Raw genomic sequence first — 26,783 nt, 5'->3', positions numbered from 1 at the left:
CCTACACCATAAGAACATTCATAGCGACAGCTCCGCCGCTTGATTGTCCTTATAGATGACAGGAGGGGACGCCCCCCCTCCGGCCGCCATCCAGTGCTTCTCCGGGCTCTCCCGTGCCATCGGGGGCCCGGAGAACTAATCGGCCGGCGCCGGATGACGAGGACCGCCGGTGTCCCGCGATCGGGTCACAGAGCTGAAGAACGGGGAGAGGTAAGTGTAAACAAACCTTGTTCTTCCTAGTGGCACTGTCAGTGATCGTCTGTTCCCTGTCATTGGGAACGACGATCAGTGATGTGTCACACACCAGGCCACGCCCCCACACAGTAAGACTTACTCATTAGGTCACACTTAAAGCGGATGTCCGCTGAAAAAAAAATATTAAAAGCCAGCAGCTACAAATACTGCAGCTGCAGACTTTTAATATTAGGACACTTACCCGTCCTGGAGTCCAGCGGCGTCCGCAGCAGAGGACGAGCGATCGCTCGTCACTCTGCTGACCCCCCCCCCCCCCCCGCCATCCTTGGTGAGGGAACCAGGAAGTGAAGCGCTCCGGCTTCACTGCCCGGTTCCCTACGCCTGCCGATTGGCTCCCGCTGTGTTTTGGGAGCCGAGTGTTCCCAGAACACAACGGGGGGGGGGGGGGGGGAGGTGATGTCATGCCCGCAGTTTACCCGAGACTGTGTGGCCGGAAGTGGGTGCAAATACCTGTCTTTAGACAGGTATCTGCACCCCCCTCCCCCCTGAAAGGTGTCAAATGTGACACCGGAGGGGGGAGGGTTCCGATAAGCGGGAGTTCCACTTTAGGGTGGAGCTCCGCTTTAACCCCTTCAGCGCCCCCTACAGGTTAATATTAACCCCTTCACTGACAGTGTAATTTTTACAGTATCGGTTCGTTTTCATAGCACCGATCGCTGTAAAAATTACAATGGTCCCAAAATGGTGTCAAAAGTGTCCGATTTATCCGCCATAATGTCGCAGTCACGATAAAAATCGCTGATCGCCACCATTACTAGTAAAAAAAAAAAATATTAATAAAAATGCCATAAAACTATCCCCTAATTTGTAGACGTTATAACTTTTGTGCAAACCAATCAATAAACGCTTATTGCAATTTTTTTAACAAAAAATATGTAGAAGAATACGTATCGGCCTAAACGGAGGAAAATAAAATTATATATATTTTTGGGGAATATTTATTATAGCAAAAAGAAAAAAATATTGCATTCATTTTTAAATTGTCGCTCGATTTTTGTTTATAGCGCAAAAAATAAAAATGGTGGACAAATACCACCAAAAGAAAGCTCTAATTGTGGGAAAAAAAAGGACGTAAATTTTATTTGGGAGGCACGTCGCACGACAATTGTCAGTTAAAGCGACGCAGTGCCGAATCGCAAAAAGGGGTCTGGTTACAAAATGGTCAGGGGCTTAAGTGGTTAAAGTGTATTTTACATACAACTATATAGATCAGACCAAAATGAGGGATAAATGAGGAAGAAAGAGGGACTTTACTACAAATCAGGGACAGTTTGAAGCTATGCTAAGCACGGGAGAATAAACCTCCCACTCACTACATGGTGCTACTCCAAGTAACAGAAAAAAAAAAGGACAGTGGAACGCAAGGAAACAAAAAGCCAACCGGTGGAACGCAGCTCAGATACTGTAGCAAAATACGTCGGGGAAGACGCGGAAGAAGGGGACGTACGTGGAGGTGGAACGCAGCGCACGTCTTGTGGAACGCAAAGTCCGTGGAGCGCGGCGTTTAGAACGGGTCCGGGAGAGGGCGGGGCCCGGAGAATCCAGCGAACATGGCGGAGCTGGAGACAGCGGCGGAACATGAGAGGATCCTCAGGGAGATCGAGACCACCGAGACCAACTGTATAGGGCCCACCCTGAGGTGAGAGGCTGAGGGGGAAGGGAGAGAGACAGTCAGGAGTGTGACTAGAGACAGAGACTTATCTGTGTGTGACAGGGGAGAGAGACATAGGGAGATATTGTCCTGTGTGTTACAAGAGAAGAGATACAGAGACTGCTGTATAGAGGGAGAGAGATTTCTGTGTGTTACAAGAGACTGACCGCAAGAGAGACTGCCCTGTGTGACCAGAGAGACTGCCCTGTGTGACCAGAGAGACTGCCCTGTGTGACCAGAGAGACTGCCCTGTGTGACCAGAGAGACTGCCCATGTGTGACCAGAGAGACTGCCCATGTGTGACCAGAGAGACTGCCCATGTGTGACCAGAGAGACTGCCCATGTGTGACCAGAGAGACTGCCCATGTGTGACCAGAGAGACTGCCCATGTGTGACCAGAGAGACTGCCCATGTGTGACCAGAGAGACTGCCCATGTGTGACCAGAGAGACTGCCCATGTGTGACCAGAGAGACTGCCCATGTGTGACCAGAGAGACTGCCCATGTGTGACCAGAGAGACTGCCCATGTGTGACAAGAGACACTGCCCATGTGTGACAAGAGATGGAGAGAGACTGCCCGTGTGTGACAAGAGACGGAGAGAGACTGCCCATGTGTGACAAGAGACGGAGAGACTGCCCGTGTGTGACAAGAGACGGAGAGAGACTGCCCGTGTGTGACAAGAGACGGAGAGAGACTGCCTGTGTGTGACAAGAGACGGAGAGAGACTGCCCATGTGTGACAAGAGACGGAGAGAGACTGCCCATGTGTGACAAGAGACGGAGAGAGACTGCCCATGTGTGACAAGAGACAGAGAGACTGCCCATGTGTGACGAGACAGAGAGAGACTGCCCATGTGTGACGAGAGACAGAGAGAGACTGCCCATGTGTGACAAGAGACGGAGAGAGACTGCCCATGTGTGACAAGAGACGGAGAGAGACTGCCCATGTGTGACAAGAGACGGAGAGAGACTGCCCATGTGTGACGAGAGACAGAGAGAGACTGCCCATGTGTGACGAGAGACAGAGAGAGACTGCCCATGTGTGACGAGAGACAGAGAGAGACTGCCCATGTGTGACGAGAGACAGAGAGAGACTGCCCATGTGTGACGAGAGACAGAGAGAGACTGCCCATGTGTGACAAGAGACGGAGAGAGACTGCCCGTGTGTGACAAGAGACGGAGAGAGACTGCCCGTGTGTGACAAGAGACGGAGAGAGACTGCCCGTGTGTGACAAGAGACGGAGAGAGACTGCCCATGTGTGACAAGAGACGGAGAGAGACTGCCCGTGTGTGACAAGAGACGGAGAGAGACTGCCCGTGTGTGACAAGAGACGGAGAGAGACTGCCCGTGTGTGACAAGAGACGGAGAGACTGCCCATGTGTGACAAGAGACGGAGAGAGACTGCCCATGTGTGACAAGAGACGGAGAGAGACTGCCCGTGTGTGACAAGAGACGGAGAGAGACTGCCCGTGTGTGACAAGAGACGGAGAGAGACTGCCCATGTGTGACAAGAGACGGAGAGAGACTGCCCATGTGTGACAAGAGACGGAGAGAGACTGCCCTGTGTGACAAGAGACTGACGGAGAGACTGCCCATGTGTGACAAGAGACGGAGAGAGACTGCCCGTGTGTGACAAGAGACGGAGAGAGACTGCCCATGTGTGACAAGAGACGGAGAGACTGCCCATGTGTGACAAGAGACGGAGAGAGACTGCCCGTGTGTGACAAGAGACGGAGAGAGACTGCCCATGTGTGACAAGAGACGGAGAGAGACTGCCCATGTGTGACAAGAGACGGAGAGAGACTGCCCGTGTGTGACAAGAGACGGAGAGAGACTGCCCATGTGTGACAAGAGACGGAGAGAGACTGCCCATGTGTGACGAGAGACAGAGAGAGACTGCCCATGTGTGACGAGAGACAGAGAGAGACTGCCCATGTGTGACAAGAGACGGAGAGAGACTGCCCATGTGTGACAAGAGACGGAGAGAGACTGCCCATGTGTGACAAGAGACGGAGAGAGACTGCCCGTGTGTGACAAGAGACAGAGAGAGACTGCCCATGTGTGACGAGAGACAGAGAGAGACTGCCCATGTGTGACGAGAGACAGAGAGAGACTGCCCATAGTTACATAGTTACATAGTTAGTCAGGTTGAAAAAAGACACAAGTCCATCCAGTTCAACCACAAAAAACAAAATAAAAAAACACAGTAAAATCCTATACACCCAACTTCATACCCACAGTTGATCCAGAGGAAGGCAAAAAACCCCAGCGGAGCATGATCCAATTTGCTACAGCAGGGGAAAAAATTCCTTCCTGATCCCCCGAGAGGCAATCGGATTTACCCTGGATCAACTTTACCTACAAATCTTAGTACTCAGTTATATTATGTACATTTAGGAAAGAATCCAGACCTTTCTTAAAGCAATCTACTGAGCTGGCCAGAACCACCTCTGGAGGGAGTCTGTTCCACATTTTCACAGCTCTTACTGTGAAGAAACCTTTCCGTATTTGGAGATGAAATCTCTTCTCCTCTAGACGTAAAGAGTGCCCCCATGTCCTCAGTGATGACCGTAAAGTGAATAACTCAACACCAAGTTCACTGTATGGACCTCTTATATATTTGTACATGTTGATCATATCCCCCCTTATTCTTCTCTTCTCAAGAGTGAATAAATTCAGTTCCTCTAATCTTTCCTCATAGCTGAGCTCCTCCATGCCTCTTATCAGTTTGGTTGCTCTTCTCTGCACTTTCTCCAGTTCTCCTATATCCTTTTTGAGAACTGGTGCCCAAAACTGAACTGCATATTCCAGATGAGGTCTTACTAATGATTTGTACAGGGGCAAAATTATATCTCTGTCTCTGGAGTCCATACCTCTCTTAATACAAGAAAGGACTTTGCTCGCTTTGGAAACCGCAGCTTGGCATTGCATGCCATTATTGAGCTTATGATCAACTAAAACCCCCAGATCCTTCTCCACTACAGACCCCCCCAGTTGTACTCCCCCTAGTATGTATGATGCATGCATATTCTTAGCCCCCAAGTGCATAACTTTACATTTATCAACAATAAACCTCATCTGCCACTTAGTCGCCCAATCAGACAGAGCATTGAGGTCGGCTTGTAAATTGGAGACATCCTGTAAGGACGTTATTCCACTGCATAGCTTGGTGTCATCTGCAAAGACAGAAATGTTACTTTTGATCTCAGACCCAATATCATTTATAAAGATATTGAAAAGTAAGGGTCCCAGCACTGAACCTTGGGGTACACCACTGATAACATTGGACCATTCAGAGTAAGACTCATTAACCACGACTCTCTGAATTCTGTCTTTCAGCCAGTTTTCTATCCATTTACAAACTGATATATCCAATCCTGTAGACCTTACCTTACACATGAGCCGTGTGTGCGGAACTGTATCGAACGCTTTTGCAAAATCCAAATATATCACGTCCACAGCCACGCCTCTGTCCAGGGTTTTACTTACCTCTTCATAAAAGGAAATCAGGTTTGTCTGACAACTTCTGTCTTTCATGAATCCATGTTGACTGCTGCTTAAATAGTTTTTTTCCAGCAAGAACTCATCCATGTGGTCTTTTATTAAACGTTCCAGTATCTTCCCAACTATAGAAGTTAAACTAACAGGTCTATAGTTACTTGGTAAAGACTTTGTTCCCTTTTTAAATATGGGCACCACATTGGCCCTGCGCCAATCCAGTGGTACTATTCCTGTCATTAATGAGTCCCTAAATATTAGATACAGTGGCTTTGAAATGACAGAGCTCAACTCACCTAGGATCCGTGGGTGGATGCCATCAGGTCCAGGTGCTTTATCCACCTTTATTCTGTCTAAATATTTCTGGACCATATCACTTTTGAGCCATTGTGGATTTGGGGCTGTGTCACTCCCACCCCCATTTTGGACATGAGCTCCCCCATGCTCCATTGTATACACAGAGCTGAAGAAAACATTTAATAAATTTGCCTTCTCTTTGTCCCCAGTCACCCACTCTAGATTATTTTGTAAGGGGCCTACATGCTCAGACTTCACCTTTTTACTATTAATATATTTAAAGATTTTTTTGGGGTTTGTCCTACTATCTTTTGCAATCTGTCGTTCGTTTGGAATTTTTGCATCCTTGATTTCCTTTTTGCATATCCTGTTATATTCTTTGTAACATTTAAACAACACTAGTGTTCCTTCATTTTTATATTTTTTAAAAGCTACTTTCTTATTGTTTTTTAACTTTGACCGTGAGCCACATAGGTTTTATTTGTGACAGAGAGAGACTGCCCATGTGTGACAAGAGACTGAGAGAGACTGCCCTGTGTGACAAGAGACTGAGAGAGACTGCCCATGTGTGACAAGAGACTGACGGAGAGACTGCCCTGTGTGACAAGAGACTGACGGAGAGACTGCCCTGTGTGACAAGAGAGAGACTGCCCATGTGTGACGAGAGACAGAGAGAGACTGCCCATGTGTGACAAGAGACAGAGAGAGACTGCCCATGTGTGACAAGAGACGGAGAGAGACTGCCCATGTGTGACAAGAGACAGAGAGAGACTGCCCATGTGTGACAAGAGACAGAGAGAGACTGCCCATGTGTGACAAGAGACAGAGAGAGACTGCCCATGTGTGACAAGAGACTGACGGAGAGACTGCCCTGTGTGACAAGAGACTGACGGAGAGACTGCCCTGTGTGACAAGAGAGAGACTGCCCATGTGTGACGAGAGACAGAGAGAGACTGCCCATGTGTGACAAGAGACAGAGAGAGACTGCCCATGTGTGACAAGAGACGGAGAGAGACTGCCCATGTGTGACAAGAGACAGAGAGAGACTGCCCATGTGTGACAAGAGACAGAGAGAGACTGCCCATGTGTGAGGAGAGACGGAGAGAGACTGCCCATGTGTGACGAGAGACAGACTGCTGTGTGTTACAAGAGACGGAGAGAGACTGCCCTGTGTGACAAGAGACTGACGGAGAGACTGCCCTGTGTGACAAGAGACTGACGGAGAGACTGCCCATGTGTGACAAGAGACGGAGAGAGACTGCCCATGTGTGACAAGAGACAGAGAGAGACTGCCCATGTGTGACGAGAGACAGAGAGAGACTGCCCATGTGTGACAAGAGACAGAGAGAGACTGCCCATGTGTGACAAGAGACAGAGAGAGACTGCCCATGTGTGACAAGAGACAGAGAGAGACTGCCCATGTGTGACAAGAGACAGAGAGACTGCCCATGTGTGAGGAGAGACGGAGAGAGACTGCCCATGTGTGACAAGAGACGGACTGCTGTGTGTTACAAGAGACGGAGAGAGACTGCCCTGTGTGACAAGAGACGGAGAGAGACTGCCCATGTGTGACAAGAGACAGAGAGACTGCCCATGTGTGACAAGAGACAGAGAGAGACTGCCCATGTGTGACAAGAGACAGAGAGAGACTGCCCATGTGTGACAAGAGACAGAGAGAGACTGCCCATGTGTGACAAGAGACAGAGAGAGACTGCCCATGTGTGACAAGAGACAGAGAGAGACTGCCCATGTGTGACAAGAGACAGAGAGAGACTGCCCATGTGTGACAAGAGACAGAGAGAGACTGCCCATGTGTGACAAGAGACAGAGAGAGACTGCCCATGTGTGACAAGAGACAGAGAGAGACTGCCCATGTGTGACAAGAGACTGACGGAGAGACTGCCCTGTGTGACAAGAGACTGACGGAGAGACTGCCCTGTGTGACAAGAGACTGACGGAGAGACTGCCCTGTGTGACAAGAGAGAGACTGCCCATGTGTGACGAGAGACAGAGAGAGACTGCCCATGTGTGACAAGAGACAGAGAGAGACTGCCCATGTGTGACAAGAGACGGAGAGAGACTGCCCATGTGTGACAAGAGACAGAGAGAGACTGCCCATGTGTGACAAGAGACAGAGAGAGACTGCCCATGTGTGACAAGAGACAGAGAGAGACTGCCCATGTGTGACAAGAGACAGAGAGAGACTGCCCATGTGTGACAAGAGACAGAGAGAGACTGCCCATGTGTGAGGAGAGACGGAGAGAGACTGCCCATGTGTGACAAGAGACGGACTGCTGTGTGTTACAAGAGACGGAGAGAGACTGCCCTGTGTGACAAGAGACTGACGGAGAGACTGCCCATGTGTGACAAGAGACTGACGGAGAGACTGCCCATGTGTGACAAGAGACGGAGAGACTGCCCTGTGTGACAAGAGACTGACGGAGAGACTACCCATGTGTGACAAGAGACGGAGAGAGACTGCCCTGTGTGACAAGAGACAGAGAGAGACTGCCCATGTGTGAGGAGAGACGGAGAGAGACTGCCCATGTGTGACAAGAGACAGACTGCTGTGTGTTACAAGAGACGGAGAGAGACTGCCCTGTGTGACAAGAGACTGACGGAGAGACTGCCCTGTGTGACAAGAGACTGACGGAGAGACTGCCCTGTGTGACAAGAGACTGACGGAGAGACTGCCCATGTGTGACAAGAGACGGAGAGACTGCCCTGTGTGACAAGAGACTGACGGAGAGACTGCCCTGTGTGACAAGAGACAGAGAGAGACTGCCCATGTGTGAGGAGAGACGGCCAGAGACTGCCCATGTGTGACAAGAGACAGACTGCTGTGTGTTACAAGAGACGGAGAGAGACTGCCCTGTGTGACAAGAGACTGACGGAGAGACTGCCCTGTGTGACAAGAGACTGACGGAGAGACTGCCCTGTGTGACAAGAGACTGACGGAGAGACTGCCCTGTGTGACAAGAGACTGACGGAGAGACTGCCCATGTGTGACAAGAGACGGAGAGACTGCCCTGTGTGACAAGAGACGGAGAGAGACTGCCCTGTGTGACAAGAGACAGAGAGAGACTGCCCATGTGTGACAAGAGACAGAGAGAGACTGCCCATGTGTGACAAGAGACAGAGAGAGACTGCCCATGTGTGACAAGAGACAGAGAGAGACTGCCCATGTGTGACAAGAGACAGAGAGAGACTGCCCATGTGTGACAAGAGACAGAGAGAGACTGCCCATGTGTGACAAGAGACAGAGAGAGACTGCCCATGTGTGAGGAGAGACGGAGAGAGACTGCCCATGTGTGACAAGAGACGGACTGCTGTGTGTTACAAGAGACGGAGAGAGACTGCCCTGTGTGACAAGAGACGGAGAGAGACTGCCCTGTGTGACAAGAGACTGACGGAGAGACTGCCCTGTGTGACAAGAGACTGACGGAGAGACTGCCCTGTGTGACAAGAGACTGACGGAGAGACTGCCCATGTGTGACAAGAGACGGAGAGAGACTGCCCATGTGTGAGGAGAGACGGAGAGAGACTGCCCATGTGTGACAAGAGACGGACTGCTGTGTGTTACAAGAGACGGAGAGAGACTGCCCTGTGTGACAAGAGACTGACGGAGAGACTGCCCTGTGTGACAAGAGACTGACGGAGAGACTGCCCTGTGTGACAAGAGACTGACGGAGAGACTGCCCATGTGTGACAAGAGACGGAGAGACTGCCCTGTGTGACAAGAGACGGAGAGAGACTGCCCTGTGTGACAAGAGACTGACGGAGAGACTGCCCATGTGTGACAAGAGACGGAGAGAGACTGCCCTGTGTGACAAGAGACGGAGAGAGACTGCCCATGTGTGACGAGAGACAGAGAGAGACTGCCCATGTGTGACGAGAGACAGAGAGAGACTGCCCATGTGTGACGAGAGACGGAGAGAGACTGCCCATGTGTGACGAGAGACAGAGAGAGACTGCCCATGTGTGACGAGAGACAGAGAGAGACTGCCCATGTGTGACGAGAGACAGAGAGAGACTGCCCATGTGTGACGAGAGACGGAGAGAGACTGCCCATGTGTGACGAGAGACAGAGAGAGACTGCCCATGTGTGACGAGAGACAGAGAGAGACTGCCCATGTGTGACGAGAGACGGAGAGAGACTGCCCATGTGTGACGAGAGACGGAGAGAGACTGCCCATGTGTGACGAGAGACAGAGAGAGACTGCCCATGTGTGACGAGAGACAGAGAGAGACTGCCCATGTGTGACGAGAGACAGAGAGAGACTGCCCATGTGTGACGAGAGACGGAGAGAGACTGCCCATGTGTGACGAGAGACGGAGAGAGACTGCCCATGTGTGACGAGAGACAGAGACTGCCCATGTGTGACGAGAGACGGAGAGAGACTGCCCTGTGTGACAAGAGACTGGGAGGAGTATGACAGGTTATTGGACGGGGCGGGTCTCTGGGTTGGGCTCACATGACATGTAATTATTATTTTCTGTCCATCTATGATTGGTGTTGGCCTCATTCTCTGTGATGTGATTGGATGAATCCTCAGAGCTGTGTTCTGACTCCGCCCCCCTGTGGGATAAGGCGGCGGAGGAGGAAGTCATGTGATGTACCTGGTGCTCTGTGAGTATTGGTGGTCTGCAGACACATGATCACTCTGGTTGTTAGTAAACTCCGTTTCCTGGGAGACAGGAGACCCCCATCGCTGGTTGTTCTTCTATACATCTCAGTGGCCTGGCTGTCATTGACACACACAGTGTCCCCCCCCCCCCCCCCCCCCCCCCCCCTGATCTGTGGGCTCATTCAGGATCTCAGAGTATTGAAGACACACTAGAATACACTGAGATCCTGGATAAGCCCAAAGATCAGGGTTTTGCTTTACACAACGGATCTCCCAGATTTCCACTCAGAGACTCAAGGATTGGAATAGGTGATGGTGACAGCATTTCCAGTAGGGGGTCAGCAGTGTAGTCCCACCCACCCCCACCCCTGTGTTTTTCTCAGGATTGGTTGGGTATCTATGCTGGGTGACATCCGTGTGCACCATTCTACTCCCCCCCCCCCCCCCCCCTATAGGCGGGGAGGGGGTGTAATCCAACACACAGCTTCCAGTATAGATAGAAGAAGGTGAGCATTTAAAGTCACTTCTTAAAATGTCAAGAGGACCTGTCATGTGACAAGAGGACCTGTCATGTGACAAGAGGACCTGTCATGTGACAAGAGGACCTGTCATGTGACAAGAGGACCTGTCATGTGACAAGAGGACCTGTCATGTGACAAGAGGACCTGTCATGTGACAAGAGCAGGGCTTGACAATTCCCGGTTGACCAGGTCGCCATGGCGACTAGAAATAGAGTCCTGGCAACTTGGCTTGGAAGGGGGGGGGCGCCATCTGGTGGTGAGCCGTTGGTATTACAAGTTATTACCACCAGATGTGTAAGCTGGAGCCATCTGGTGGTGGCCGTTGGTATTACAAGTTAAGCATTACAAGTTAAACAGCAATTCTAATGTAATTTTTCACTATTTTCACTGCCATCTTCTTCCCTCTAATTAGAACCCCCAAACATTATATATATTTTTTATCCTAACACCCTAGAGAATAAAATGGCGATCGTTGCAATACTTTCTGTCACGCCGTATTTGCGCAGCGCTCTTACAAGCGCACTTTTTGGGGAAAAAATTACACTTTTTTTAAATAAAAAATAAGACAACAGTAAAGTTATCCCCATTTTTTTTTATATTATGAAAGATAATGTTAAACCGAGTAAATTGATACCCAACATGTCACGCTACAAAATTGCGTCCGCTCGTGGAATGCCGACAAACTTTTACCCTTTAAAATCTTCATAGGCGACGCTTAAAAAATTCTAAAGGTTGCATGTTTTGAGTTACAGAGGAGGTCTAGGGCTAGAATTATTGCTCTCGCTCTACCAATCGCGGAGATACCTCACATGTGCGGTTTGAACACCGTTTACATATGCGGGCGCTGCTCACGTATGTGTTTGCTTCTGCACGCAAGCTCGTCGGGACGGGGTGCGTTTTCTGGCTCCTAACTTTTTTAGCTGGCTCCTAGATTCCAAGCAAGTTTGTCAACCCCTGGACAAGAGGACCCGTCATGTGACAAGAGGACCCGTCATGTGACAAGAGGACCCGTCATGTGACAAGAGGACCCGTCATGTGACAAGAGGACCCGTCATGTGACAAGAGGACCCGGCTCAATTTTTCTAGGTCTTGTTTACAGCAGCAGTGTTGGTATTTGTCACACAATGTAAGGAGAAGATAGATAGTTGCTGTTCTTTCACTTCATTCCAATGTAATGCGAGAAAAATGTCCGAAATGTAATTTTCACCCAGAGGGCCGTGTCACGCGGCAGCACATCACCCCCCCCCCCCGCTGCTATACATACAAGTCTAAAATTATGTAAAATAAAAACAAAAACAAAAGTTTTGTGAATGATTCAAATATTAGTTGCCGCAAAGTCTGCTGCTTCCATTTTTATGATGGAAATTTTGCATCTACTCCAGAATGTTATGAAGAGCGATCCGATGAAGTGCCTCTTTTCCATGAAAATTAAAACTTTATCCCATAAAAAAACATTTCCACTGCATTCCAGCCCTGCCACAAAAGGACCATTTGACATGTCGGTGATTCTCTCATTAACCACTTGAGCCACGGGTCATTGTAAAATGACGGCTTCACGGTGGCTCTGGAAATCCAACAGGACGTCAATTGACGTCCTGGATTACTCCGGCCACTGGGGGGCGCGCGCCCGGCGCGTCCCCGAGATGCCGATGCGCTTGCCTGGCGGTCGCGATGTCCGCCAGGCTCCCGCGATCGGTAATGACAGAGCAGGGACGTGGAGCTCTGTGTGTTCTGTGTCTCTTGTACATAGGGACACGGCATCGGTTACCTCCCCCAGTCACCCCCCTTCCCCCACAGTTAGAACACTAATTGGGGTACACATTCAACCCCTTCCTCACCCCCTAGTGTTAACCCCTTCACTGCCAGTCACATTTATACAGTAATTAGTGCATATTTATAGCACTGATCACTGTATAAATGTGAATGGCGCCAAAAATGTGTCAAAAGTGTCCTATGTGCCCGCCATAATGTCGCAGTCCCAATAAAAAAATCGCAGATCGCCGCCATTACTAGTAAAAAAATAATAATAATAATTCTGTCCCCTATTTTGTAAGCGCTTATTGCGATTTTTTTTTTTTTACCATAAATATGTAGAAGAATACGTATCGACCTAAACTGAGAAAAAAAAAAATTGGAAAAAAAAAATTTGGCTATTTATTATAGCAACAAGCAAAAAATATTGAATTTTTTTTCAAAATTGTTGCTTTTTTTGTTTTATAGCGCAAAAAATAAAAACCGCAGAGGTGATCAAATACCACCAAAAGAAAGCTCTATTTGTGGGGAAAAAAAGGGCGTCAATTTTGTTTAGGAGCCACGTCGCATGACCGCGCAATTGTCAGTTAAAGCGACGCCGTGCCGGAAGCTGAAATTTCACCTGGGCAGGAGGGGGGTATATGTGCCCGGTATGGAAGTGGTTAACACAGGTGTCGGTGTTGGCGAGGACAAGGCTGGAAATCACTCTAAGCCTAGGTTCACAATGGAGCAATTGCGATCAGAATTAGCGACCTGGCGCCTGGGGCAGCACAGCTGGGGTACCCTGTCTCCATGCACACCCCCCCCCCCCCACAATCGTGTCGGGCCACGCTGGCCCATAATTGAGGCCGCGGCCTTCTGCTGTCCTATGGTTCCTTCTGGAATCTGGCGCTCTCTTGCGGTGGCCGTTGGTATGACAAGACAATCAGCAATGCTAATGGAGCTTCCCTGCCTTTTTTTCATCTCCTTCCCTTTACTTAGAACTCCCAAACATATATATATTTTTTATTCTAACATCCTAGAGAATAAAATGGCGGTCGTTGTAATACTTTCTGTCACACCGTATTTGCGCAGCGGTCTTACAAGCGCACTTTTTTGGGAAAAATACACTTTTTTGAATAAAAAAATAAGACAACGGTAAAGTTAGCCCAATTTATTTTACATTGTGAAAGATGATGTTACGCCGAGTGAATTGATACCCAACATGTCACGCTTCAAAATTGCGTCTACTCCTGAAATGGCGACAAACTTTTACCCTTTAAAATCTCCATAGGCGACTTTTAAAAAATTCTACAGGTTGCAAGTTACAGAGGAGGTCTAGAGCTAGAATTATTGCTCTCGCTCTGCCAATCGCAGCGATACCTCTCGTGTGGTTTGAACACCATTTTCATATGCGGGCGCTGCTCACGTATGTGTTCGCTTCTGCACGCGAGCTCGGCGGAACTGGGCACGTTCCTGGCTCCTAACTTTTTTAGCTGGCTCCTAGATTCCAAGCAAGTTTGTCCAACCCTGGTCATGAGATTTGAGAGATCAAATCGCATGACAAGCGCAGCCTATTGGAGGCAATGGTACTGTTCCAATCGGTTCGTCACCGATTTTTGCAGCGCTGCGCCGATTTGCAAAAGTACTACTTTTGCGAATTTTTTGGTGCGACTTCAATAGACATCTGTGCATGAAGCCACACAGATGTCTATCAAGTAGCGGCTGAAATCGCGCCGACCTTGCTACTTTGAAATTTCAAAGTAGCATCGATGTGAACCAGGGCTAAAGCCTCGCACACACGATTGGATTTTCAATCGGACAAAGCGTAGGACTTTTGTCCGAAGGGTGTTTGGTTGTGAACTTGTATTGCATACAAACGGCAAAGAATTGTCAGCCAACAAACACGGAACTACGTGTTTTTTCAGCTCTTTAGCGCCACCCTTTGGGCAACTTCTGCTAATGTTGTGTTATGGTGAGCATTGCTTCGGAGCATGCGTGTTTGTACTTTTGTACACACGATCGGAAAATCCAACAACACACATTTTGTTGTCGGAAAATTTTAAAGCATGCTATCCCTCATTTGTTGGAGGAAAATCCGACAACGATTGTCCAATGGAGCGTACAAACGGTTGGATTTTCCAACAACATCCTATCATCATACAATTCCCGATGGAAAATCCGATCGTGTGTATGAGGCTTTATGCTGATTAGAGTTAGAATAACAGACTGGAAGCTTTAAAAGGAGGGCGGTGCTTGAAATCATTTATTATTCATCTGTTAATCATGGTTACCTGCAAGGAAACACATGCAGTCATCATTGCTTTGCACAAAAAGGGATTCACAGTAAAGGTCGGCTCATATGGGTTTTTCTCTGGCCGATGCCGATATTTAGAAATCTGGGCGGCCGTTGGCCGATATATGATGCAGATTTTTGCGGCCGATATTTTAGGCCGATGTTTTTTTTTTGGTGGCACTGGAAGATGGCACTAGCAGAAGGCACTGATTGGCAGGTGGCACTTATTGGCACTGGCAGGTTGCACTGGATGGCACTGAAAGATGGTACTAGCAGATGGCACTGATTGGCAGGTGGCACTTATTGACACTGGCAGGTGGCACTGATTGACACTGGCAAATGGCACCAATTGGCACGTGGCACTGGCAGGTGGCACTGGATGGCAATAGTTAGCACTGGCAGCACTGGTTGGCATTGGTAGGTGGCACTGATGGCTTTAGGTGGCACTGGATGGAAGGTGGCACTAATTGACACTGAATGGTGGCACTGGATGGCAAGTGGCACCAATTGGCACTGGCACGTGGCACTGGTGCAAAAACAAATGGTGTCAGACCCCCTCTCCCTCCAGTATAGACACCCCCCCTGCCCCCCGTAGTACAGACATCAGAGAGCGGTGTGTGTCCCACGATCGCAGGCCCCTCCTCCTCTGTGGGTGTAAACAGAGAGGAGGGCCGCTGTGCTGGGCGTACCAAGATGGGCACGGCTCCGGTGCTAGGCCGAAGCCGCGGCTTTTCCTGATGCTGTGACCGCGGCGGCAATCCGCGGAATGCCGCCGCGGTCACCGCATCAGGAAAGGCCTCGGCCTATCTCTGGATCCGCTAGCGGCCATGTAAAATATCGGCCTAATTTGGATAAAAATCGGCCGATGCCTATTTCTCCAAAACGGCCAAATATCGGCCGATATATCGGCCTGCCGATATATCGGTCGACCTCTAATTCACAGGCAAGGATATTTTTTGCTGCTACTAAAATTGCATCTAAATCAACCAATTATCAGATCATCAAGAACTTCAAGGAGAAAAGCTCAATTGTTGAAGTCCAGAAAGAGCCAGGACCGTCTCCTACAGACAATTCAGCTGAGGGATCGGGGCACCACCAGTGCAGAGCTTGCTCAGGAATGGCAGCAGACAGGTGTGAGGACATCGGCACACACAGTGGGGAGAAGACTTTTGGAGGGTGGTCTGGTGTCAAGACGGGCAGCAAAGAAGTCACTTCTCTCCAGGAAAAACATCAGGGACAGATTGGTATCTTGCAAAAGGTCCAGGGATTGGACTGCCGAGCACTGGGGGAAAATAATTTTCTCTGATGGATTCCCCTTTCCGATTGTTTGGGGCATCCGGAGAAGAAAAGATGAGCGCTACCATCAGTCCTGTGTCATGCCAACAGTAAAGCATCCTGAGACCATTCATGTGGGGGGTCGCTCCTCAGCCAAGGGAGTGGGGGGGGGGGCTCACTCACAATTATGCCTGAGAACACAGCCATGAATAAAGAGTGGTCCAAAAACATCCTCCGAGAGCAACTTCTCCCAACCATCCAAGAACACTTTGGGGTCGACTAAAATGTTTTGGGCCGGATTCACACTTGTGTGTTGAGTTTTTGAGCTCCGTTTTCTTTGCCAAGTTCTCAATCTGCTTTTCAGCGATTCCTTTGCGTTTTAGCTGCGGATTTGATGACCTTGGAGAGGGGAGGGGAGTCTCGTCGCTGTTATCATGAGGGGGAACTCCACGCCAAATTAGAAATAAAAAATCGGCATGGGTTCCCCCCCATGAGCATGCCAGGCCCTTAGGTCTGGTATGGATTTTAACGGGAACCCCTATGCCGAAAAAACAGCGTGGGGTTCCCCTCCAAAATCCATACCAGACCCTTATCCGAGCATACAACCCGGCCGGTCAGGAAAGGGGGTGGGGGACGAGCGAGCGCCCCCCCTCCTCCCTGAACCGTACCAGGCCGCATGCCCTCAACATGGGGAGGTGGGTGCTTTGGGGGAGGGGGGCGCCCTGCAGCCCCCCCCACCCCAAAGCACCCTGTCCCCATGTTGATGAGGACAGGGCCTCTTCCTGACAACCCTGGCCATTGGTTGTCGGGGTCTGTGGGTGGGGGGCTTTTAATAAGGGGGCCCCCAGATCCCGGCCCCCCACTCTATGTGAATGAGTATGGGGTACATTGTACCCCTACCCATTCACATGGTGGAAAGAATTTCAATAAAAAAACACTACACAGGTTTTTAAAGTAATTTATTAGGCACCCCTGGGGGTGGTCTTCCGACTTCAGGGGTCTTCTTCCGGCCTCTTCTCCGCTCTCCAGTTCTCCTCCTGCTCTCAGGTGCCTTCTTCCTTCTGCCGGGCACCACAGCTATCTTCTTCCAGCTTTTTTACTAGCAGGGGGCCCGGTCTTCCTTGTCGCCTTCTTCCCTCTTCTCTTCTTGAGATGTTGACTCAACGCTCTGCCGGTTGCACGGTGCGCAACGACTTATATAGGCATGGGGCGTGGTCACCGGTTGATGTCACCTGGTGACCCCCCCCATGTCGTCGCAGTCCTGGGGCATGATGGGAACTAAATTAACACTGGTTTATACAAAGTAGGAACAATGATCTGTCATCTCTCCTCTCCTAGTTAGTCCCATCCCCACATAGTTAGAACACAGTGAGGGAACACACATTTAACCCTTTGATTGCCCCCCCTAGTGTTAACCCATTTTCTGCCAGTGACATTTACACAGTAATCAGTGCATTTTTATAACGCTGATCGCTGTATAAATGTCAATGGTCCCAAAAATATGTCAAAAGTGTCCGATCCGTCTGTTCCCAATACTGAAAAAAAAAAAAAAAAAAAAGCTTGCCACCATTACTAATAAAAAAAATTATAATAAAAATGGCATTTAAATATCCCCTATTTTGTAGACACGATAACTTTTGCACAAACCAATTGATATACGCTTTGTTGCAATTTTTTTGGGGGGAAAAAAATATGTAGAAGAATATATATTCGTTTATTTGTGTGTGTATGTATATATATATATATTATTTTTTTTTATATATATTTTTTTAGGGATATTCTAGCAAAAAGTAAAAAAAAATTGCTTTTTTTTTTTTTTTTTTTTTTTTAATTGTCGCTCTATTTTTGTTTATAGTGCAAAAAATAAAAACCGCAGAGGTGATCAAATACCACCAAAAGAAAGCTCTATTTGTGGGAAGAAAAGGACGCAAATTTCGTTTCGGTACAACATTGCATGACCGCGCAATTACCAGTTAAATCAGCGCAGTGCCAAATTGTAAAAACACCTCTGGGCATTTAGCTGCATATTGGTCCGGGGCTTAAGTGGTTAATGATAAACAGGGCAAATGGGGTAAATCTCCCTAACTAAGGGCACAGACAGCAATACAATCTGACGGTGAAGAAACAAGGGATGGCCACACTCCCATACACAATGCAATTAGAATTTATTGGAAAAGTAAAAACCTGACAGGGGTTCTAATCCCTCTACACTCCAAAAAAAATAAAAAATATAAATCCAAAACTACCAATTTTTTGCCTTTTAGTTGCACTTTAAGGCCACGTACCCATAGGTGGGTATTCATTTGGACTGTGTGAAGGTTTTCCCGTTCTGCTGGCATTTCCATAACATTTAGATGGAGACGCTGCCCTGTGGGTGAAGGGAGGTAAATGGTTTCATGTGATCGCCGAATCTGATGATTGCAGACTGAGATAAAACACGGAGACATTAAAAGGAATTCATGGTCCTTTTGATGTTTAAAGATCCAGTAAAAAAAAAAGATCAGGCTGTAAATAATCTTCTAATGTGTGTTCAGGTCTTAAAGTGATATTAAACCTTAAATCAAAAATGTCATATATTGCAGCTTTCCAATCATTAGATGTGGTGGCTGCATTTGTTTTTTATTTTTTTTAGCCTCCCCCCGTCTGTTTTCACCTGGTGATCTGGCCTATAACCCACCTCTTGTATTATAACACCCCCACTCTGGATGAAGGAGCACATGGGGAACCTTTTGGACAGCAGCATTGTCAGTCTGGGGGGGGGGGGGTGGTGTTAGATGGACTAGTAGATTTAGATACACTAACAAATCAAAGCTAATCTCCAGATCTCACTTTATAATTAGTTACAGCAATAGTTATGTTCCCTTTTTGGGATAAAGGTTTTACATAAAGGAATAAAAGCTGATAACTGTAAGCACCCCTGTCCGTGTTTAAAGTGGAACTTCTGCTCATCTGATCCCCCACCCCCACAATTGGCAACTTTCAGGGGGGACAGGTATCATTTCCCACTTCCGGGAGCCTCAGCCGCAGGTGGTGACGACACGGCTGGGCCTCCTTCCTCATCCCTCCCAGGTGGCCGGGCCAGTAGGAGAGAGGAGCGGGGGCCTCGTGTATGAGTAGTAGGGTTCCCGGCGTGAAGCTGAAAGGGCCAGTAGGAGATGGCGGCGGGGCCTCGCGCATGAGCAGTAGGGTTCCCGGGGTGAAGCTGAGAGGAGCGGGGCCTCACGTATGAGCAGTAGGGTTCCCGGTGTGAAGCCGAAAGGGCCAGTAGGAGAGAGGAGCGGGGGCCTTGTGTATGAGCAGTAGGGTTCCCGGTGTGAAGCCGAAAGGGCCGGTAGGAGAGAGGAGCGGGGCCTCGTGTATGAGCAGTAGGGTTCCCGGTGTGAAGCCGAAAGGGCCAGTAGGAGAGAGGAACGGGGCCTCGCGTATGAGCAGTAGGGTTCCCGGTGTGAAGCTGAAAGGGCCAGTAGGAGAGAGGAGCGGGGCCTCTTGTATGAGCAGTAGGATTCCCGGTGTGAAGCTGAAAGAGCCAGTAGGAGAGAGGAGCGGGTCCTCACGTATGAGCAGTAGGGTTCCCGGTGTGAAGCTGAAAGAGCCAGTAGGAGAGAGGAGCGGGTCCTCGCGTATGAGCAGTAGGGTTCCCGGTGTGAAGCCGAAAGGGCCAGTAGGAGAGAGGAGCGGGGCTCAGTGTATGAGCAGTAGGGTTCCCGGTGTGAAGCCGAAAGGGCCAGTAGGAGAGAGGAGCGGGGCTCAGTGTATGAGCAGTAGGGTTCCTGGGGTGAAGCCGAGAGGAGCGGGGGCCTCACGTATGAGCAGTAGGGTTCCCGGTGTGAAGCTGAAAGAGCCAGTAGGAGAGAGGAGCGGGTCCTCACGTATGAGCAGTAGGGTTCCCGGTGTGAAGCTGAAAGAGCCAGTAGGAGAGAGGAGCGGGGCTCAGTGTATGAGCAGTAGGGTTCCTGGTGTGAAGCTGAAAGAGCCAGTAGGAGAGAGGAGCGGGGCTCAGTGTATGAGCAGTAGGGTTCCCGGTGTGAAGCTGAAAGAGCCAGTAGGAGAGAGGAGCGGGGCTCAGTGTATGAGCAGTAGGGTTCCCGGTGTGAAGCTGAAAGAGCCGGTAGGAGAGAGGAGCGGGGCTCAGTGTATGAGCAGTAGGGTTCCCGGGGTGAAGCTGAAAGAGCCGGTAGGAGAGAGGAGCGGGGCTCAGTGTATGAGCAGTAGGGTTCCCGGGGTGAAGCCGAGAGGAGCGGGGGCCTCACGTATGAGCAGTAGGGTTCCCGGTGTGAAGCCGAAAGAGCCAGTAGGAGAGAGGAGCGGGGCTCAGTGTATGAGCAGTAGGGTTCCTGGGGTGAAGCCGAGAGGAGCGGGGGCCTCACGTATGAGCAGTAGGGTTCCCGGTGTGAAGCTGAAAGAGCCAGTAGGAGAGAGGAGCGGGTCCTCACGTATGAGCAGTAGGGTTCCCGGTGTGAAGCTGAAAGAGCCAGTAGGAGAGAGGAGCGGGGCTCAGTGTATGAGCAGTAGGGTTCCTGGTGTGAAGCTGAAAGAGCCAGTAGGAGAGAGGAGCGGGGCTCAGTGTATGAGCAGTAGGGTTCCCGGTGTGAAGCTGAAAGAGCCAGTAGGAGAGAGGAGCGGGGCTCAGTGTATGAGCAGTAGGGTTCCCGGTGTGAAGCTGAAAGAGCCGGTAGGAGAGAGGAGCGGGGCTCAGTGTATGAGCAGTAGGGTTCCCGGGGTGAAGCTGAAAGAGCCGGTAGGAGAGAGGAGCGGGGCTCAGTGTATGAGCAGTAGGGTTCCCGGGGTGAAGCCGAGAGGAGCGGGGGCCTCACGTATGAGCAGTAGGGTTCCCGGTGTGAAGCCGAAAGAGCCAGTAGGAGAGAGGAGCGGGGCTCAGTGTATGAGCAGTAGGGTTCCCGGTGTGAAGCTGAAAGGGCCAGTAGGAGAGAGGAGCGAGGCCTCGCGCATGAGCAGTAGGGCCTCCGGCGGCTGCAATGCAAAATCACGTTATATTAGCCGACCTGCCGCCCTGATTATTGGTGTAAGGGCTAGTTTACTCTTGCCTCAAAACATGGCTTTGGATAGACTTTATTAAAGCCCTCTGAACGCCATTGAAAGCCCTTGTCACTAAATAAAATGGTTAGCTTACAGTCCTGTTTACACCTTGCTTTTGCTTGGTGCTTGGTAGGGCTTCGAGCGAGCTTTGCCATAGACTTCTATGGAGGCTTTGAAGATGCTTTAAAGCACCACTAAAACCCCTTTCACACTGAAGCGCTTTACAGGCGCTACAACGCTAAAAATAGCGCCTGCAAAGCGCCCTGAAACAGCCGCTGCTGTCTCTCCAGTGTGACAGCCCCGAGGGTGGTGCGCTAGCAGGATGGTAAAAAAAAAAGTCCTGCTTGCAGCATCTTTGGAACGGCGAAGCAGCGGTGTGTATAACGCTCCTGCCCATTAAAATCAATGGGGCACCACCACCACGTACACTGTTACTTTGCTGACAGGGCAGTAGACAGCAGCATTGGTAGTTGTAAATTGCAAGTTCCGTGGTAAGAATTTTTAACAGATTCTTGGGGAATGTTTATTTCAGGGATCCTCAAACTACTGCCCTCCAGCTGTTGCAGAACTACACATCCCATAAGGCATTGTAACACAGTGACATTCACAGACATGACTAGGCATGATGGGAATTGTAGTTCCTGAACAACTGGAGGGCTGTAGTTTGATTTTGGTTTATTTTATTGTATAAGGCTGCTTTCACATTGCAGCGTGGAGCCGCGGTGACGGTATAGCCGCGCTATTTGTAGCGTGGCTATACCGTCGTATTTACCGCGATATTCGGGCGCTAGCAGTGAAGTTTTAACCCCCGCTAGCAGCCGAAAAAGGGTTAACACCGCCCGCGTTGCGGGCGGTATTACCGCGCTTTCCCATTGATTTCAATGGGAAGGCGCGGTATAGGAGCGGTGAACACACCGCTCCTATACCGCGGTAAAGATGTGGCTAGCAGGACTTTTGGTGCGCTCCTGCTAGCGCACCGCTTCAATGTGAAAGCCTTCGGGCTTTCACATTGAACACTGCAGGGCATGATTTTTCATGCGGTATAGCAGCGCTATTTTTAGCGCTGTACCGCATGAAAAACGCCCCAGTGTGCAAGGGGCCTTAAGCCAAATAACGCTGAGTGCCGGTTCACACAGGGGCAACCCGACCTACAGCGTGACTTTGCAAGGCGATTTGGAGGCGACTTCAGCGCGAATTTGAGCAACTTACGAGACTTAAAGGGGGGGTTCACCCAAAAAAATAATAATTTAACATTACATTCAGCCGAGTTGTCAGAATGACAATCGGCTGTTTTTTTTTTTTTTTTTTTTTATCCCCGTACATACCGTATTTTCACCGCCGCTTCCGGGTATGTCTTCTGCGGGACTGGGCATTCCTATCTGATTGACAGGCTTCCGACCGTCGCATACAGCGCGTCACGAGTTGCCGAAAGAAGCCGAACGTCGGTGGGCAGGCGCCGTATAGAGCCGCTGTATGCGACGGTCGGAAGCCTGTCAATCAATTAGGAACGCCCAGTCCCGCAGAAGACATACCTGGAAGCGGCGGTGAAAATACGGTATGTACGGGGATAAAATAAAAAAAAAACAGCGGATTGTCATTTTGACAACTCGGCTGAATGTAATGTTACATCTTTTTTTTTTTTTGGGTGAACCCCCGCTTTAATGTTGCCTCCAGGACAGGCGACTTTGGCTGTGGCCAATCACAGAATAATAAGCTCTGTGAGAGGGAGGGGTTTGCCTGTGTAAACTGTTTTCTTTTTCCTGTAAAGTCGCTTCAATATAGATGGAGATCCGACTTTGGAGGCGACTTCCATTGAAATCTATGGGTACAAGTTGCCTTGAAGTCGCCTTCTAGTACAGGAACCTTTTCTGAAGTCGGAGCGACTTTAGTAGTGTACATTAAAAGAGTTGTAAAGGAAAATAAAATTTCACCTTAATGCAATCTATGCATTAAGGTGAAAAAACATCTGATGATGCCGCCCCCCCCCCGAGCCCCCGTTCTACTAACCGTCCCCTTCGAAAGCCCCGCGCTCGGTCCCGAGATCCTCTTCGCCGGCCAGCCTGGTTGCTGATTGGCTAGAGCGGATGGATTGAGAGCAGCGCAGCCATTGGCTGGCACTGCTGTCAATCACATCCAGTGATGCGGCGCGCCGAGGGGCGGGGCCGAGTGATACAGTGAGCAGCTATGGCTATTTTAAAGAAAAAAAATTTAAATCCTATAGTGACCCTTTAACCACTTGGGATCCGCGCTATGGACGAAAGACGTCCACAGCGCGACTCTCAAGTGCCGAGTGGACGTCTTTGGACGTCCTCTTGTTGACATTCCCCCGTGCCCGGCGCATCGCTGGGAAGCCGATGCGCGTGCCTGGCGGCCGCGATGTCCGCCAGGTACCCGCGATCGGCGGTGACAGCAGGGACGTGGAGCTCTGTGTGTAATGATGGGGTGTAAACACAGAGCTCCACGTGCTGTCAGAGGAGAGGAGACGGATCTGTGTCCCTTGTACATAGAGACACAGCATCAGTCACCCCCCTCCCCCCACACAGTTGGAACACACCCAGGATACACATTTAACCCCTTCCTCACCCCCTAGTGTTAACCCCTTCATTGCCAGTCACATTTAGTAATTAGTGCATTTATATAGCACTGATCGCTGTATAAATGTGAATGGTCCCAAAATTGTGTCAAAAGTGTCCGATACGTCCGCTGCAATATCGCAGGTCTGACAAAAAAAAAAAATCGCGGATCGCCGCCATTACTAGTAAAAAAAAATCATAAATCTATCCCCTATTTTGTAGGCGCTATAACTTTTGCGCAAACCAATCAATAAACGCTTATTGCGATATTTTTGTAAAAAAAAAAAAAAAAAAAAAAAAAAAAAATGTTGAATACGTATCGGCCTAAACCGAGGGAATTTTTTTTTTTAAGTTTTTTTTAATTGGGATATTATTATAACAAAAAGTAAAAAATATTGTGTTTTTTTTTTCAAAAATGTTATGTTTATAGCGCAAAAAATAAAAATCGCAGAGGTGATCAAATACCACCAAAAGAAAGCTCTATTTGTGGGAAAAAAAATGATACAAATATAATTTGGGTACAGTGTTGTATGACCGCGCAATTGTCATTCAAAATGCGTCAGCGCTGAAAGCTGAACATTTGGTCTGGGCACGAAGGGGGTTTAAGTGCCCGGTAATGAAGTGGTTAAAGCGGGAGGTCACCCATTTATTTTTTGACCTTTTCCCCATAGCTGGATGCTTGTTTTGTCTAGGGGAATCGGCTATTTGTTTTAAAATATGAGCAGTACTTACCGTTTTCGAGATGCATCTTCTCCGTCGCTTCCGGGTATGGGTCTTCGGGAGCGGGCGTTCCTTCTTGATTGACAGTCTTCCGAGAGGCTTCCGACGGTCGCATCCATCGCGTCACTCGTAGCCGAAAGAAGCGGAACGTCGGTGCGGCTCTATACGGCGCCTGCGCACCGACGTTCGGCTTCTTTCGGAAAATCGTGACGCGATGGATGCGACCGTCGGAAGCCTCTCGGAAGACTGTCAATCAAAATAGGAACGCCCAGTCCCGCAGCCCATACCCGGAAGCGGCGGAGAGGATGCATCTCGTAAACGGTAAGTACGGATCATATTTTAAAACAAATAGCCGATTCCCCTAGAGAAAACGAGCAGGAATCTAAGGGGAAAGTCCTATATACGGGTGAACCTCCGCTTTAAGACGGCTCCCATTCAATTCACTTCAATGGAATTTCTTATGTCCGGCGACTTGAGGTCTGACAAGTCGGATCCCAAGTCGCTGTAGTGAGAACCGCCACTCATGTTCTGATAGACGTTCAGTACCTGTGTTGGTGTGCGGCTCAGGATATGACTCCTATCACAGCGTCTGTGGAATCCTGCCAACCTCCTCCTCCCTTGGACTTGTCTGCTTTGTTTTCTGTGCCCCGGAGTGACGGCGCTCTATATTTAGGAGACACAAATAAGACTTTATTTTTAGACCAGCAGCGTTGAGTAATGAGCGGCAAGTCCCTGTAAATGCGGAAGATGCATTGTCCTCCGTGCTGATATATTATGAGGCTGGCACTGAAATCGGAGGAAGAGGCTCGTTTTCTCATGGGGGGGGGGGGGGGGTGTAGACGGAGAGTGACTGAGAACACAGACCAGGGACATTAAATTACAGCCAACCTCCAGCAAGACATTAATATCTGGGCGTCACCGGCAAAGCACTTCACAGGCGTGGGACAAATATTTACAATCCTTGTTGTCGTGCCCATAGGGCCAGGTTTATCAACTTGGCACGGCTGTGCAAGAGCGGAGACCGATCAGGAGATGGATATCAACCACTTAAGGACCGGACCAATATGCTGCTAAATTACCCAAGGGGTTTTTACAATTCGGCACTGCGTCGCTTTAACAGACAATTGCGCGGTCGTGCGACGTGGCTCCCAAAACAAAATTGGCGTCCTTTTTTTCCCCACAAATAGAGCTTTCTTTTGGTGGTATTTGATCACCTCTGCGGTTTTTATTTTTTGCGCTATAAACAAAAATAGAGCGACAATTTTGAAAAAAATGCAATTTTTTACTTTTTGCTATAATAAATATCCCCCCAAAAACATATATAAAACATTTTTTTCCCTCAGTTTAGGCCGATACGTATTCTTCTACCTATTTTTGGTAAAAAAAAATCGCAATAAGCGTTTATCGATTGGTTTGCGCAAAATGTATAGCTTTACAAAATAGGGGATAGTTTTTTTTTTTTTTTTTTTTTACTACTAATGGCGGTGATCAGCGATTTTTTTTTTCGTGACTGCGACATTATGGCGGACACTTCGGACAATTTTTACACATTTTTGGGACCATTGTCATTTTCACAGCAAAAAATGCATTTAAATTGCATTGTTTATTGTGAAAATGACAGTTGCAGTTTGGGAGTTAACCACAGGGGGCGCTGTAGGAGTTAGTGTTCACCTAGTGTGTGTTTACAACTGTAGGGGGGTGTGGCTGTAGGACTGACGTCATCGATCGAGTCTCCCTATAAAAGGGATCACTCGATCGATGCGCCGCCATAGTGCAGCACGGGGAAGCCGCGTCTACATACGGCTCTCCCCGTTCTTCAGCTCCGGGGAGCAATCGCGATGGGGCGGCTATAAACGAATAGCCGTGCCGTTGTCCCGGATCGCTCCCCGCAGGAATCCTTGTCCGGTCCGGCGTCCGTCTGCGGCCTCGGTGGTGTCCTCCCGGATTCTCCCGCGCTGTCTCCGAGTTGAATCCCCGCTTCCCGCGCTCAGTTTGAACGCCTCCGCCGACATATACCGAGCGCAGTACACTTGGGCACGCTCGGCTTCTCACGCATAAACGTCACAGAGCGTGACCACGAGCGAAGCCGAGCCTGGTCGAATGTACCCGAGTGTACTGCGCTTGGTATATGTCGGCGGAGCCGTTTAAACTGAGCGCGGGTATCGGCGTATATCGCGCACCCACGATTTTCCCCTTATTCTAAGGGGAAAAAAGTGCGCGGTATACGCCGATAAATACGGTAAATCTCTAATCAAAGGCAAGCTATGAACTGTTTTTTTAATGATTAAAATATTTGCAAT

At 49.2% G+C, this 26,783-nt stretch overlaps 1 protein-coding gene across 3 annotated transcripts in view; it reads left to right on the top strand.

Moving 5' to 3' along the window:
• Window positions 1-1,725: 1,725 nt before the first annotated feature.
• Window positions 1,726-26,783, top strand: part of EXOC6B (exocyst complex component 6B) — a 472,504-nt gene continuing 447,446 nt past the window's right edge. Inside the window, exon 1 of one of the 3 annotated variants that reach the window (XM_040335550.1) lies at window positions 1,726-1,894. In XM_040335550.1, coding sequence (XP_040191484.1) covers window positions 1,806-1,894 — 89 coding nt within the window. In that variant the 5' untranslated portion in view covers window positions 1,726-1,805. The remainder of the gene's footprint in view (window positions 1,895-26,783) is intronic. The other 2 variants (XM_040335548.1, XM_040335549.1) reach the window with 2 other exon arrangements.

This window comes from Rana temporaria, chromosome 1, assembly GCF_905171775.1.
Source record: "Rana temporaria chromosome 1, aRanTem1.1, whole genome shotgun sequence".
NCBI lineage: Eukaryota > Metazoa > Chordata > Amphibia > Anura > Ranidae > Rana > Rana temporaria.
The sequence above is the reverse complement of the archived record's forward strand: the minus strand, read 5'-3'. Positions and strand labels throughout refer to the sequence as shown.